The following is a 16,480-nucleotide window of genomic DNA, read 5'->3' as shown; positions in this document are numbered from 1 at the left end:
TGCGTCTTTTCCAGAGCAGGTGGCCAACACCCTTGACAGAACGGCTTTCAGAGCCAGCGAGGCCCCACCTACCCCAGCTCACCTGTAGTCAAAGCTGCCACTGTCATTGAATATTTGTGCATGTTGTTGACTCAAGACACACACATGCTTAAAAGCAATTGAAAACACTGAAGTTAACTTCAGTGGAATTAAAAAAAACCTTTTGCTTTCCTTTCCAACAGCAGCTAAATTCTCCCATTCATTTCAATGGGGCCACCAAAGTTGAGCAGGGAAAACTGCAGGACTTTCAATGGTCTTCCATGAAGTGTCCACTGGCATAGTGTCTTGTGGGTATCCTGTCACCAGTGTTCTGCTCTGCTGAAGGCAAAACCACAGTCTCTGCTTGGGAATAGCCCAGTTAGCGTTAAAATAGACCTGCAGATCTTGGAAGAAAATGTACATGCCTACATAAGTGACTGAGTGTTCGTGTACTTATAGTCAGAATAAATTCTAATACACTCCTTCCTAAAAGCCTCAGATGGAATAATATCTGTGCTATATAATCATCTCTTGATGGACAAGAAAAAGGGAATTGGCTGTGCTTTATTCCAATAAAATGTAATGCATCAAGTATGAATACCATTCCAAGACAATTTGCTTTAATCCACAGTACCGCAACCAATCCAAAACCTCATGTCATGCCATGAGATTTTTGTGTTACAAACGGTCCTGGAGCGAGGCTGCAGAAAGTCTTTGCTCTGAGCCACATCTCCAAGCAACAAGGAATACACTCTACTCTTGGATGCCGCACTCAAAAACAAGTGCAAATATATCCAATTACCTTTTCAAAGTTACGACTTTATTGTTACCATAGAGATAATTTTTTTCCTCAAATCTTGCTGCTTCAATGTAGTATCAGGGTACACAAGGTTTGCAGCTGTTATGTAGTTATTCTGAAGTATTTCATGATAATGTTTTGACTTTAAGTTAGACAATCACTAGGCAACAACTAAATCTTTCATAAAGTGATCAGAGGTAATGGACATCTGCAGAGACTTAACAAGGACTGAATTTCATACACCCAAACGCCTGTATTCATGTGCCATTAACAACCATTCTCAAATCATTTAATTAGGAGTGGCACAGTGGCGGAGCTAGCATTGCGCTGCCTCACAGCACCAGGGACTTGGGTTCAAACCTGATCTCTGGCACTTCGTGTGTCGAGTCTGCACGTTCTGCCTGTAAATGTGTGGGTTTCCTTTGGGGGCTTCAGTTTGCTCACACATCCCAAAGATATATAGCTTGGCAGGTTAATTAGCTGCTGTCAATTGTCACCTGTGTGTTGACGAGTGGTAGAAACTGATGGGAGTTAATGGGAACGTGGGGAGAATAAAATTGAGATTAATATAGGTTTAGTATAAATGGGTGTTGATGGTCAGTGCTGACACCAAAGGCCAAAGGGCCTGTTCCCATGTACATCTCTCTCTGATTTTAAATCATACTTTTCATGAGATTCAATTATAATCCAGTGTCAAAGTATCCATTTTATATTTACTCAACATTTTTTGTCCCCTGTACATTTAATTATGCTTCCCTTGCATGCATCAATCTGCCACTGCTACTATCTACACTTGATATATTGGTTTGTAAATCTGAATCTTCTGCTTCACTACCTTGCATGCAGATAATTTCTTTCCAGTTTACCTTGATGAATGAAATTGTAGAACCATACAACACAGAAGACCTATTTGGTCCATTTGATGGAGCTATCCTACTCCTCGGCTCCTCCTCTGTAGGTCCACACAAATGTTTTATTTTCAAGTATGCATCCAATTATCTTCAGAAAGCTACTGCTAAACCTGCTTCCAGCACTTACAGCAGCACTCCAGGTTGCAACAACTCATTGTAGTAATAGAAACACTTGCTCATATTCCCGCTAGTTCTTTTGGCAATCACCTCAAATGTGCCGGCTCATTACCGGTGGTATTGGCCATTTCTCATTATTTGCATCATCAAAACTGCACATAATTTTGGACACTATTATTTAATCTCCCTTTAACCTTTCCTGCTCTAAGAGCAAACCAATTGTACAAATCTTTTCACATAACTAAATCCTTCACCCTGCTGCTATTCTAATTAATCTCCTCTGCACCATCTTTAAAGACTTGCCATTTTCCTAAAATGTTGTGCCCAGAGTTAGACAGTACACCAGCTGACTCCTAGACAGTGATTTTTAGTACCAGCCTGGAATTTGCAGTTAGTCTCAAGTGAACAGGGCCCACTGCTGACCTTTATACATGAAAAAAATTGCACATCTTTACCAGCCTCCCAGAGCCAACTTAAAGAAAACATGGGAAGGCTTTTCCTACAGGAGGACTAACATGTTGTTCCCTCCAGCGAACACACGAAGCGCACTTGTTGGAGGTGGGGGCTGGGGAGAATAGGAACTGGTCTCACCCACAAAAATGAGGAAAAATTCTGAGAGACTGCGACGTCACAATTCCAGTCAAAGCTGGGGATGTCATCTTTTTGCCAACCCTTTTTTTCCCCCAAACACATTAAAACTTTTTCAAACTGTCAGAACTCTAACTTTGTAAATGTTAAAAAAACTTAAAACATTTTTAAAAATCTAAATTGACAAGGCATTAATGAGGTTGTTTTTAAAAAATTCTTAGTAAGACTTTATTTTTTTTTAATCCAGTTAGCAACTCTTTAAGTTGACAAACTATTACCTTGACATCTCTCAGCTATTCCCATCCATTGCCCCTAGCATCTCCTCAGACATGGCACAGAATTTTCCATTGAGTTCTCAGTGCAAGTACTAGGCAAACACATGCTCTCCCATTGGTTTTAAATCCATTGCGAAACTATGTAGTCCAGCCTGGCATCATATCACTGACAGCAACTTCAGTATTTCCACATTCTAACTGACATGCATACAGCTCCTGAAGTTGGTGTCATTTTTGAGTAACGTTGGTGAACACAGCCAGTTTGGATGTTATGAATCCTGCAAGATTTGGGCTATAACTTTCTTGCTTTTGATCTCTGTGCCTTCCTTTATGAAGCACAGGATCACACGTTCATCACAATCAATTCTATTATCAACTTAAGTACAGTTATGGCTATTGCCCACCTAGAAATAACCTGAGCATCAACATCACGTTGCTTGTTCCATTAGGAACAAGAGAACCACGAAGGGAAATTTTAAAAAAAGGCTATCGAGTTGCCAAGTCAATCATTCTTTGCTAATTGATTCACTATATTGTACTTTATTCAGGTTCAAATTCTGAATTTGAATCTTTAAAGTATGCAGTTAATTTGAGTCAAACAGAAACAAAATATAAATTGGTAATTATTGTCATATGTACTGAGGTACAGTGAAAAACTTGCCTTGTATGCTATTCCTACAGATCAATTCATTACACAGCGTATTGAGGTAGTACAGGGTAAAAACAAAAACAGAATGCAGGGTAAAGTTTTACAGATACAGAGAAAGTGCAGTGCAGGTAGACAATAAGGTGCAAGGTCATAATGAGGTAGATTGTGAGGTCAAGGGTCCATTTTATTTTACTAGGGAATCATTCATTAGACTTCTAACAACCGGATAAAAGCTGTCCTTGAGCCTGGTGCTTTCAGGCTTTTGTATCTTCTGCCTGATGGGAGAGGGGAGAAGAGAGAACGACCAAGTCGGGTGGGGTCTTTAATTATGCTGGCTGCTTTACTGAGGCAGAGACGTGTACAAAATACCCACCATCAACCAACCATTTATAATAATCCTACATTAATCCCAATACAAAAACAAAATACCCTTTTGTTTTGAAGTGCAAATACACTTGGATAATGCCCAATTTCAAACGTCATATCACTGCATTTGTTGGCATCTCTGTTCCATCAAATGCAAGGCTTTGCAGCTTCAGTTACAGTTTTTTTTAAACAGTAATGACATAACGCTGAAGAGTTAGCATTTTTCATACATAGAATCATGGCAAGACTTTATGTCACTTACATCAAACACCATTTCAACTACTCATATCAATAAAACAGAAAAAAGAAATTAGGTCAAGGCACTGTTACAACATTAGGATTTTAAAACTAAAATGTTACAATGGGTTGAACAATGCTACACAAACTTTATTGCAAGTCATTTTTCAGTCACTGGCTCAAAAGCAAACATTTGTAATGTTTATTTTCCCCTCTTTATTTTATCTACATAAAGAACACATTTTCAAAACTGTACTGAAAAACACTAATAACAGTCTTTAACAAAATATACTTTAAAAACCATAAATACCCAACATAAATCAACTATTATTTTCAGTTCCTCTACGTTCCCAAAGGCAACTTAGAAAACTGTTTCTTGACTGCAAAAAGACTCTGCTCCAAAACGCTGATGATTCAGTACCACATTCACAAGGCTGAATTATTTTTAAGCAAACAACCAACTCAAGCAACATCTCCATGACTGAGTAACATTTGTGAGAGCAAGCATCCAGAAAGGGGTAAACTGATATTTACAAATTCATTGATGTGTTATATGACTATTCACTGATATTTACATAAACCTTTAGTGTCTAGTTAAATAATCTGCATATGGAACAGGCTGTGTGAATGTAAGCACTCAAAAAAAAAGTTAAACTTCCTGCACTACACATAGAAAACATGACATCCTGATACACAAGGAATGGATAGCATAATTCAGTGTTTCCGCCTTATGACAGGAATTAAACCTTGATCACAACTTGTTCATTTGTCTTGTCTTCCATTGTACACATTTCACCTTTGATGTTTTGCACTTTAGTCTTGATCCTTGAACTTGGTTTCTCAAATTAAAGAGAAATATAAAGGACTCTCCTAATTTTCTAGTTACTAAAGGCAATACATAACAGATGGAAAAGGATCAGCAGATCCCAGCTACGACTTGCTTGAGAACAGGATCAGATTCAGCTGGAGCAGCTTGTGACTGTACATTTCCAAAATTTACCATTTACACATACAAGAATTGAACTGAAATTACTATTGTTAAAATAAAGGATTAAATCTGATAATAAACTAATTCAGAAATAAAACAATTGCTTGAAATCTTAAGAGAATAGAGCTTACATTAAATGTTTGTTCACAGTGATTAACATAATTTGTTTTATTATACACAAAATAATTATCACTCACCTAGAGCAAAATATCAAACTGAATCCTTCATCTAAACTGTTTACATTTGGTACTACATGACAACAAAAATGTTACACTCCTATCTGGTTAATTAACAAATAGTCTCAGATAAACCAACTTTTGAGTACATTCCCATTAAATGGTAGATACCCCATCATGAAGGAAAAGGGCAGCAGGTACATGGGAATGCTGCCATTTGCAGGTCCTCCTCATTCTTACATTATTCCGACATGGAAATACACCTTCATTCCTTCACTATCACTGTGTGAAAATAAATCTATCAGAGAGTGTTGTGTGAAAAAAGCATCACTGCGTAGACTTCAGCAGCTGAAGAAGGTAGCTCACCGTTGCTGAAAACATCTAAGATGGCGAGCAGCCTTAACAGAGTGAATGTGGAAAAAATGTTTCCTCTTTTGGGAGAAGCCATATCACGGGTCAGTGATGATAAGGGGTTGCCCATTTAAAACAGAGGTGGGCCAAATCTTATCTTTCCAAGGGTCATGTCTCTTTGGAAATTAAGCTCAAAGGGCATTGGAAGCAGACGCCTTGAATGTTTAAGGCAGAGAAAGATCGATACTTGATAAGGAGAGGGATGAAAGAATACCTGGGTTGGACAGGAATGAGGAGTTGAGGTTACAAACAGCTCAGCCACTATCTTACTAAATAGTGGAGCAAGCTGGAGGGGCCAAATGGCCTATTCCCACTTCTAATTTCTATGTTCGTATCACCTCTTTAATTACCAATGGGCATTAAACACTGTACACCCTTTCTACTATTGTACCACAAGATACTGAAGAGCTGTGGTCAGCTGAAGAGAAAAATTTGCACTGGAGGATGCTAGGCCTTGGCAAATGACAAAATAAGCCACGTTCAATCTCTCTGTGTTTCAAATGTACGTTTATTCCTACGTACATGACTTCGGTCTGTACGAATTCATCCTTCCCATTACAAGTTGAGAGTTCATTGCAACAACCAATGAAGGACTTGCTTAACCTTCCTATGGTAACCCAAATCTCTAAATCCAGCACTCGCTTTGGACTGGACTGAATGTCAGCTGCATTAATGCACTTAATCTCTCAATGGAGACTAACAGCCAAAACAAATTGATACAAAGGAAAGCTGATATTCTGCAGGCTCCCAAAAAGCTCCATTTCAACAGCAAGACCGTGCTTCTTTTCCTTAAACAGAAAGAGTACCACCCTGAAAACCAAGCACTCACACAAACTGTGCTCGGAAGTGGATGCATTCAACGGATAGCCACGTATGGATGTATCACCCTAACCCAGTTCTAATGAAAAGCCATTGAACTGAAACTTCCAGCATCTTCAGCATTTTCCTTTTCCATTAGCCTAACATGTCTTCTTCAGGAAGTGACTGCCAAAATAAAGGTGATTGTTTGAGTCTGGTTAAGTTGATCACCTGCAGAGTTAACAGTCAGCCTGGCTCATTAAGCTATTACAGGGCCAAGGTGAAATAATGAAGTTAAGATACAGATCTTCCATAATTTAAATGAACAACCAAATCATCTCAAGGGTCTGAATGAACCACTCTTGTTTCAATAATCCTTTTCACACAAACCTTCAAAACTTAATTACAAAACAAAATGGGCATCTCAGGTGGAAGAGATTTCTAAATAATAGTTCCAAAACAAATTAATGGATTTATTGTCAGAAATAGTATTTGCATCACTTTAGATAAAAGAAAGGAATGTAAAGAATTGTCCTAAGAGAAAAGCATTTAACACTGGAGCAGAAGACCAGATAACAACGTATGGCCCAAATAAGGGTCCTTACACAAAAGTAGAATACGAGGAACAAATAGTGAATTACATTCAATGTGGGCAGCATAACAGTATATCCATTAATGTGACGTGGCTGCAAGATATTTAGAATGGAATATTAAAAGTCACAAGATCTGTAAAATGGTAAAAGTAGCAGATGAGGTGAAGGAATCTTGTTGATTGAAACAAAATCTCTTCAATGATGAAAGGATCTAACAGAAGGTAAACTAACAATGGATGTCTAAGAGATAGAATTAAGACATGTAATAGGACAATTCTGCAGTGGGAGTTTTTGCACAGAAGATGTGAAACTGTTGAGTGTATGAATGAAGAGATTGAACAACTTTTAAATGGTTTGGTAAAGCAGACAAATTCACTTTAGAATGGTAGAGAAATTCTTGTCTGTATCTGGGATGGTTTTCTTCAACGATTTGAACCAGAAAAACCAAAAGGGACAGATTGTATTCGATTCAGTTCACAGTGTATGAACATTTATTTGACAGTTTTCATTATGAGTTCAAAGTAATGCTTGAAAAGGAGGAGTGCAGAACTGCTTAGTAATTCTATATTTTGCTAAGACTGATTTCAACAGGGTGAGACAGGAACTTTCCACAGAAAAAATGGCCAAATCTGAGGAAAATGGCAGCTGATCAGTGGGAGAAGGCAGACAAACAAATTTAAGGTCCAGCTTGAACCCCAAAGAGCCAAGAGACCACTTGTTAAAAAAAAAATGCACAATCATGGATGATAAAACAGCAACTAAAAAGTAAAACATAAAACTTAAAATATCCTACATTGACTTAGGAACTAGAACAGAGGCAAAGGATAATATGACAAAACAGATACAGAACAGAAAAGGGAACACAAAAAGAAACTTGCATGTAATATCAAAATCAATGCAGATTATTGCATTTATTTACTGAGAAAGATGGTGTCCAGGTACAAAGTTGGCTCGTTGAAAACTCAAAGTGGCGAACGTGCAAATGTAAACAAAGAAATAGAGAATATGCTGAATAAATACTTTGAATCAACATGTACTATGCCACACTACCTGATAAAACCAATATCAAGTCACTGACAGGGACTTTCCAAAATTAATGGAAGGAAGCAAATTAAAAGCTGAAAACAGTGACTAGTACCCCCAAACCAGAAGACTTCTGTTTCTAAGTTTTAAAAGAAGCAAGTGAGAACAATGTCAACGCACCAATATTAATCTTCCAATCATCTTCTTACTCTGGAACTACTACTAGATTGCAAAATTGCCCTGCTATTTAAGAAAGGGGAGGAGGTGGTGATGGTGAGAGTTGGGGGAGGGGATTAGTGGGAGGAAGGTCAGAAACCAAAGAATATGTAATTATTCACCACACTTGTGAACAAGTAGGATGAGCACAGAAAGATTACAGCAGTAAATGAACCCCTTTAGCCCAATGGACTTTTGTTATCTGTATGAAACAACAGCTCATCCCACTCACTAACTCTCTCCTCATAACTCTAAATATTTTCCTTTCAGATATTTACCCAGTTCCCACTTAAGCATCTTGATTGAGTCTGCCACCCCTGCTCCTCCTCCACTATGATGAAATGGAAAGCCATGAATCTAAGTTTGCCAGTGACATGGAGATGGTCAAAGAGAGGCTGTGTAGATGAAAGCATTAGATTGTAATGCAACATTAATAAAATCATGATGGGCAAAACCATGGCAAATAAACCTCAATGCAGTCAAATATGATGTCAGTCACTGAACCTTAAAAGATCAAAAATAGCAGTTGAAGGTGGAACACAAGCAGCAATGGAAATCAATGTACATGATGTAATTGTCAGGTGGAAAAAAAATCAATTAAAAATGCCAATGGAGTGCCAGCCTTTATAACCGGAGGACCAGAATACATGGGAGAGGTTGCATTACAACTGCAAAAGGCATCATTCATGGCATTGTGCGCGCAGTTTTGGGCATCACATTTTATAAGGGATATGCCGGAGTACACGACAGACAGGGTATAGATACCCCAACATTTCAGGATAAATCAGGAGTACCTACTACCACAATTTGAGTAGTATTCCCTTAGACTTTAAAAACTAATCAAGTTTTCAAGAATACTATTCATAAGATAGGTAAAAAGAATCAATTTCCGCTGGAATCTGAAGATAAGAAGTTGTTGGAAATACTCAGGATGTTAGGCAGCATCTCTGGAGAGGCAAACAAAGTGTAAATTTCAGGCCAATGACAAACCATTCTGACAAAAGGCCACTATTCTGAACCATATTTCCAGAATTCACTGTTCGTATTTCAGATTTCAAACATTGATACTATTCTGCTTTTGAACTGTTTTGGTTGACTGGACATTCCAGCACAAGGAGGCATGGTCTGAAAATCAGGTGGGAGGAAAGTGGTAAGAACAGAGAGAGGTAGTAGTTTGTAACTTCCGTACATCTCACTTGATGTTGATAAGATTAACTTTGAGTCTGAAGTTGGGAAGAGTTCTGCAGAACAATATTTAGTCATAAATTGGTCTTTTTCTAGTTAGCAGATGTATTGTGTGTCACAGGGGCTGGTGGTGGACCCTCAACCTTTTAGAGTAAAGACAAATGATTGGGATGAAGGGAGCAAAGTACAATATGCTTATGAACCAAAGATAGTAGGAAAGTAAGTTGTGAAGAGGACATAATATGCATCCATTTGTAGCCTGTTGAGGGAGCAAAGGTCAGGAAAATGGAGTAGAATGTGGGAGAATTGTCTGCTTTTGAAGGAAATATAAAAAGAACCATTATCTACAAGTTGAGAGATCAAGGAGATTTGAGAAGTAGAGGGACCTGGGTGTCCGAGTGTATGATTAATAGGATAGTATGCAGACAGAGCAAGTAATTTGAAAAGCTAACAGAAGTTGCTGTTTATTGCTAGGGGAAATGAATACAAAGGTAGGGAGGTTATGATTCATTTATATAAGGCGTTGGTGAGATGTTATTACAGTACTGTGATTACTACAAGTTTCCTTATTTCAGAAAGGATGGTGGTGTATTTTAAGCATGCAGAGAAAGGTTTTACTAGATTAATACCAGGAATGCGTGGATTGTCTCATTAGAGATGGTTGGCAGCATTAGACTTCTATTTTTTAACATTGAAACATCTAAGAACCTGAAGGATTCTGACAGGATGGATGTGGAGAGAATGTTTCCTTCTGTGGAAGAATTGAGAACTGAGGGTCACTGTTTAAAAATGAGGATTTGATGTTTCATACAGAGGTCAGGTGGAAGCTTTTCTGTAATCCAAGAGTCTTAGGAACTCTCTTCCTCAAAGGGTGGTTGAATCCAAAGTTTTGAGCATCTTTAAAGCAGAGGTGGATTATTTAATTATTCATTTAGGTGCTTCCATTACCAACACAAGGCCATTGCACTGGCATTCAGAACAAAGCACTGGGAGACTTCCTCACTGCTGATCTGACTCTGACCACTCAGCATTAACCATTATGCCCACCAACAGCAGCACCAATGACTTTGATAGACAGACAAAAGATTCTTCATCGCAAGACGATGAAGTTACCAAAGGTAGGCAAGAACTCAGTATTGAGGTTGCTACTGATTAGCCACAATATTGTATCAAATGGCAAAGTAGACTCAGGGCTCCTGATTTCTATGTTTGCATGATATGGGGCAAAGCAGGTTGGGCTTGTAGGGGAGATGTATGGTGTCGGTCACTGAATGGCTACAACTTAGCTGAATGACTAAACAGACTCAAGGGATATCTCCCCTACTCTTGTCCACAGGTTTTGAATAAATTTTTGTGAGTTGCAAAAATCATTTTCAGATTCAGAGATAAAGGATCCCTCATTTTGACCAGCTGGCTGATTTAATTCTTGTAACACTGGTAATTTCCAATTGAACCGTGATGTTTCCAGAGACCAAAACTGGTCAGGCTCTTCCCCCAATCTTAAAAAGAACAGTGAAACTGCAGTAAAATTTATTAAGATTTCCACCTGGAAAGAGTCAAAAAGCAGTCTCTCAAAGTTACATTTACAGAGCTGGATCAACTTTATTTGCCAGCTGTGGACTTCCACCTTACTGCTGCTTCTACTTAAGCTTTGATTAACTTTTACTTTCAAAAGTCAAAGGTTAAATAAAGGAAGGGAAATGTTTTCCGTCAAATAACTTACTGACCACTGACATCAACTTCCAGGAGAACGCTGCTTTTAGTAATCAAATCAAAACAGAGGAAGCTGGTTTTCCAAACCTTAACATGAAATGTCTAGGGGGTACTTTCTTTTGCAGAAAATTGACACAAAATGTGTAAAATTGAAACATTCTGCTTTTAAGGGGATTTGCCTTTGGCAACTGATGACTTCACTTCGATGGGAGCTACTGCACTACAAAGGCTTACCTTCTTTAAAAAAAGTGAGCTTGCTTGTTAGGGCACTTCCTTTTCTAAGTGAAGGTGACAATTTAACAATCGCAATACTTCAAAATCAAAAGCAGACCAAATATTTTAATGATGGTTTCATGTCACTGCTGGATGAAGGATTTATTGCAGTCTTGTCCCCATAGATTAGAAAGTCTAATCTATTTACAGAAGCAGAACAGTTTGATGGTTAAATTGAAAAATGTTAAAAACTAAAAAAAGGAAATGCATTTTCCATAAAAATAAACATGATGTTGTATTTTGAGCTATTAAGTTGAATAATGTCAATAACTGGACACACTTAAATAGCCGGGATTTTTGTGCACAAACACAACAAATATAATGACTTAAACAGGTTTTATTTTCAGTTAATTATTCATTTAGGTACCTCCTTTACAAGCACAGGGCCATCATAGGGGTGCCCACAAAAAAACCCTGGGAGCCTTCTTCACTGTTGACTCTTACCGCCCATTGGTAACCATCAGGCCTGCCAACAACAGCTTCAATGACTGATGGACAGACATGAGAGTTTGTTCAAGAATGACAGAGGAGAGGACATTCCATTTATTAACTGACTGTTTTAATTTATTCTTGGGGCATCAATGGCATTTATTGCCTCTCCCTCAGCACCATCTATGCAAAAAACAGTTACTGCAACATTTCATTTCTTAACCTATCCAAATTAAAACTACTTCATTTTCCTTTCTTCTCAAGTCCACCTCCCCCTTGGCACTACCATTACTCACTCAAGAGGCTCAAATGTCATTCGAACATTCTCCATCCAATCACAAGACTGAAATCTAACTTCAGGTTCATGTGAAACAATCCCACATCAATGTAGTTCAAAAACGAATTCACTCTGAGATGATTGGATACAAATCCGTGCATCACCTTTGATACAGCACATTAGAACTGAACTGCAACCATTCCCCAGAAAGCATACTTAAATAATAATTTAGAGTCTCATGGAAATTTATGATATTTGAAGTTCTTTCTAATGGCTCAAGACCCGAAATGTTTTTATGTTTGGAAAAGAAAAAGCTCTCAACCAGATAAAATTTACTGCACTGGGTCCTAAAATCAAATGCAATTAAAACAAGATATGTGATTTAGAAGTAACTGAAAATCCCCTTAGGCCTTTCATCGCTCAAGTTTAAATCATTTTTGATTGCTCCCGCTAAAAAGTAACCAAAATATTTTTGCTCAAAAAATAATCTTCATTGTTTGAGAAAGTGTGTTTAATAAGTTAGTGTATTTAAAAAACCAAGTGATTTCTTCAAAACTTAATCTAACTCAATCAAAAACTTCACTTAGTCAAGGAATGCCATTCATTTAAAGACTTCCATGAGACTATTTCAAAGTATCATACGTGAAAGTAAAGTAACAGAAGTTAAAAAGCTGAGACTGCAGCTCAGATTTTGAACTGTACACAAATGGAATATTTTTTAATACAATTGCTTCCCCACCCCCCCATCTCAGACATAACTGTAGAGAGATCAATAGGTTCCTTAAAGAAGCTTTATATTGCTCAATCATAAAAAAGTGTTTTTCAGTTGTTTAATCTCAATCACGTGCATAAATTCCCAAAACTGTTCCAGAAAAGATAAGCTTTTGTTTTGAATAGATCAAGAAAACAAGAATGAGCCACCTTTTTTATAGAATCATAGAAAGACATTTGTGAAACTTAACAGCATTCATTAAGGAATGCAAAACAAATTCACTAAATATCTCAATTCTATTTTGGCAACAAAATCCACTAATAGTTGACAGTCCATTTTCAAATTTATCATAATATTTGAATGAAGTAACATTTTAAGTTAAAATTAGACTGAAACATGAAATAGTTATTACTACTCAGATGTGCTATATGGTATGCATACGATATACCAATGCATGTTACTAAGAGCTATTTCACCCCACAACCCCCAGTAAAAAGAAAAATTCAAGAATTTATTCATAGAGATTGGCAAATACTAATTTTGAGAAGTTCCTTTGAGTGACGGATTTGTAGAAACATGTATCATGAAAAGCATTTCTTTCAGATTAGAAGATAAAAATTACTGAGCTATACCAAATTGCATATTTTAGACTCAAACAAAAATAGCCAATATATATTTCACCTTCTGTTAATATTAGATGACATTTTGCAGATTGATCTATCAACAGTACTTACTGGAGCAGAAATATTCAGAAAAACAAACTCCGAGGCATCATATAATAATAAAATTATCACATTAATGAAGCAAAACCCTTAAATTTTAATTCAAGTCAATTAAACAAAAAAACTGAATGTGGATTTTCTTTTGTTCTGACAAATAACTGCTGCTGTTATTTAAGATCTTTTGTACTAGAAAGTGCCTTTTCTGACAGAAGGTAGTAATACACAAAAACTTAGATGAAACAGTAATAAATACAAGTCTATAACAGAAAGTTAAATGCCCTGGTTAAAAAATGATGGCAAAGTTTTATAACTGACGTAATTCTAAGCAAGAACCATGCACAGCTATTTTCAAAGCAAAGATCAAGGAAATTATTGATAAATTCTGTCAATGACAAAAGCATAAATTACCTTCTTCCTGCATTAAAATTGAAAACATCACTCTGTACATAAAGACTAATCAAAAACAGCTATCATTATGGTGCTCTGATATGCGATTGCCAAGGTGACAACTCTGCTGCTTTGTGGTTTAAAACACAACAGCGAGATCGAAAATTGGTGCTCAAGGTAAAACTGTGCCTCTACTCCCCTGTGCAGTGATTAAAGTATTCTTCAGCATTGCTAGACAACTTGTCGAGCAATTAATTTCTTAGAAATTAAAGTCTTCCAAAACCCACCTGCAAACTAAGAAATTTCTGTGCCTAGTTGTGCCTTTTCACTGCACCTTCAGATAGATCAGGTAGTCAGGAAGTAACCATAACCTTGACATCTCTTGTGCTTTTGGTATAATTATTGTACAGAACTTCTTCCATACAGCTTTTGGTTTTGTTTGCATAAGTGACACCTACAACTTTAAGCTAAGACATGCAGCAATGGACTTGGAAATGAAAATAATGGAACCCAAAGGAAAATGGCACAGAACCACAACACACCAGCTATGTATGCCAACTTTCTTATAATTATGGACATTTCTGAAAGCCTGGAACTTAGCAAGAAACAAACTCCCAAATAATAAGCAAAAACACTCTGGACAACACATAGCAAATCCACAATGAACAGAAATGCTTGGGTGAAATCCCTCAATTGTTAAAACACACTGACCTCTTTACAGCTATTACTTTACCCAATTTTTTTCTTCAATTGACAGCATTTTCTATTTTAACCTCAGAGTTCCAACAATCACCTTCCAGTTAGTAATCAGCTGTTTCTTACCAACAACTTGCATTTGCACTTGCACTGCCTGGGGTAGTGGTGGAGGCAGATACATTGGACAGGTTCAAGAGTCTGTTGGATAGGCATATGGAGGAATGTGAGATAGAGGGATATGCGGGAGGAAAGGGTTAGATAGTGTGAGGGTGGTTTGATGGACGGCACAACATGGTGGGCCAAAGGGCCTGTTTTGTGCTGTATGGTTCTATGGTTCTTTGGATGGTGACCATAATTTGGGAAAACACCCTAACATCCACTGAAGGAATGTGATTATTGATTGAATATTGAGCCTAAGATGACTGCATTGGAGAGGCTGATTAAAAACTTAGTCGCAGGTGTGGGCTTTAAGAAGAATCTAAACAAGAAGGAGTTGAAGTAGGTCAGGGAAGGAACTCAAGTATGAAACATGAAAGACTCCAGCCAGAGGTGCAGGATGATGAGAAAGTGGGCCATACGAGGGGCCAAAGTTCTGAGAATGGAGAGTTTGTGGGAGCTGAGAAGTAATTTAACCATGGGAATGCAACTTTCATATTTCAGATGGGTCAGTGAGAAGTGGACTGATCAGGCAATCTGTGGGATAGATTTTGGGCAAAAGTATAATGGATGAAGAATTTTGAGAAGGATGGAGGTGGGCAGTCAAATCTGTAGGTGACAAATGCAGAAAGGTTTTAGAGCAGGTGGACACTTTACAAAGGTTTTAGTGGGCTGTCTTTGTCATGGAAAAGATGTGATGTCACAAGCTCAAAGGATAGGGGAAATGTATTGATGCCTGATATGGAAGTGAGGGAGAAATCTGAAATTCAGGGATATGGAATATACTTTGAACTTCTCAACAATATTCAGCAGGGGCAAACTAAGACTCATCCATATCCAGAGTAGGGCAAGTAACCTTACAGTAGAATGATGGGCTGAAGAAAACAAGTCGGAATATAAATTCAAGACCTAATGAACAAGATCTCTCCAAAATATTCAGCATGACTGGGCATAGCAAATAAACAAACAAAAGATGATCACAGATTCAAGTATGGTGGGATCAGGAGTGCCACAAAAAAGACCTGGCACCCTACTGCTAAGCTTGAATGGTGGAGACATCATTTCAACTGCAATAGCTTTGCATGATTCTTAAACACAGTACACGCAATTTATTTTAAATTCCACATACCTGAGGATACAGATGCAGACTTTACATCCTGATGTCAAGCGACAGAAACCAAACCTCTGTCTGCTTTCAATGTCTGTTAGCACAAAAGTGAAGTGCTGTCCCACCTGACTTCGTGAAACCCTGTGAATAGTCAAGCACAGACATTAAGGTTTCATGGACAGAATGTCAGCTGTATGAAAAGAGATAAATTGTAATGTCAAACCACTTCTGAGGAAGACTAAACTGGAAAAGTATTCCCAAAGGCATAATGAAGAAATGAGAAAGCATATGAAGAAATAATTTGAAAATTTTGAAAAACAGAATCTTTAAATTGGTTAATATAATGAATTTAGTTGGTCAGAATATTTAAACACTGATTGTTCATTGTTGATCTTTATTTGTGCACTCTGCAGAGGAACTGAAAGTTGACACGAACAAGAATTTTACTAAGGTTTGCAAAATGACAGGGAAAGGGAAGGGAAAGAAAACCATTGCGATAAGAGCAATTGGTTTGTTAGTTCAATATTTTTTTTTAAATCAACCATTGATTTTGCCTGAGAGAAAGCTGTAAAAAAATACAATAGTGGTCTGCAAACAAGTACCTCAATAATATTGATGTTTTGTATGCCATTAGAAGAGTTTGGATTAAACTTCATT

The 16,480-nt window shown here is 37.5% G+C and overlaps 1 protein-coding gene across 2 annotated transcripts in view; it reads right to left on the bottom strand.

The window, feature by feature from the left end:
• dennd1b (DENN/MADD domain containing 1B) overlaps nt 1-16,480 on the bottom strand; it is a 239,983-nt gene that overhangs the window by 121,950 nt on the left and 101,553 nt on the right. For both annotated transcript variants that reach the window (XM_052012640.1, XM_052012641.1), the window contains exon 5: nt 15,845-15,964. In XM_052012640.1, coding sequence (XP_051868600.1) covers nt 15,845-15,964 — 120 coding nt within the window. The remainder of the gene's footprint in view (nt 1-15,844; nt 15,965-16,480) is intronic.

The sequence above is a fragment of the Pristis pectinata genome, chromosome 3 (genome assembly GCF_009764475.1).
Source record: "Pristis pectinata isolate sPriPec2 chromosome 3, sPriPec2.1.pri, whole genome shotgun sequence".
In the NCBI taxonomy this organism is placed as follows: Eukaryota; Metazoa; Chordata; class Chondrichthyes; order Rhinopristiformes; family Pristidae; genus Pristis; species Pristis pectinata.
This window is presented reverse-complemented; position numbering and strand designations above follow the sequence as displayed.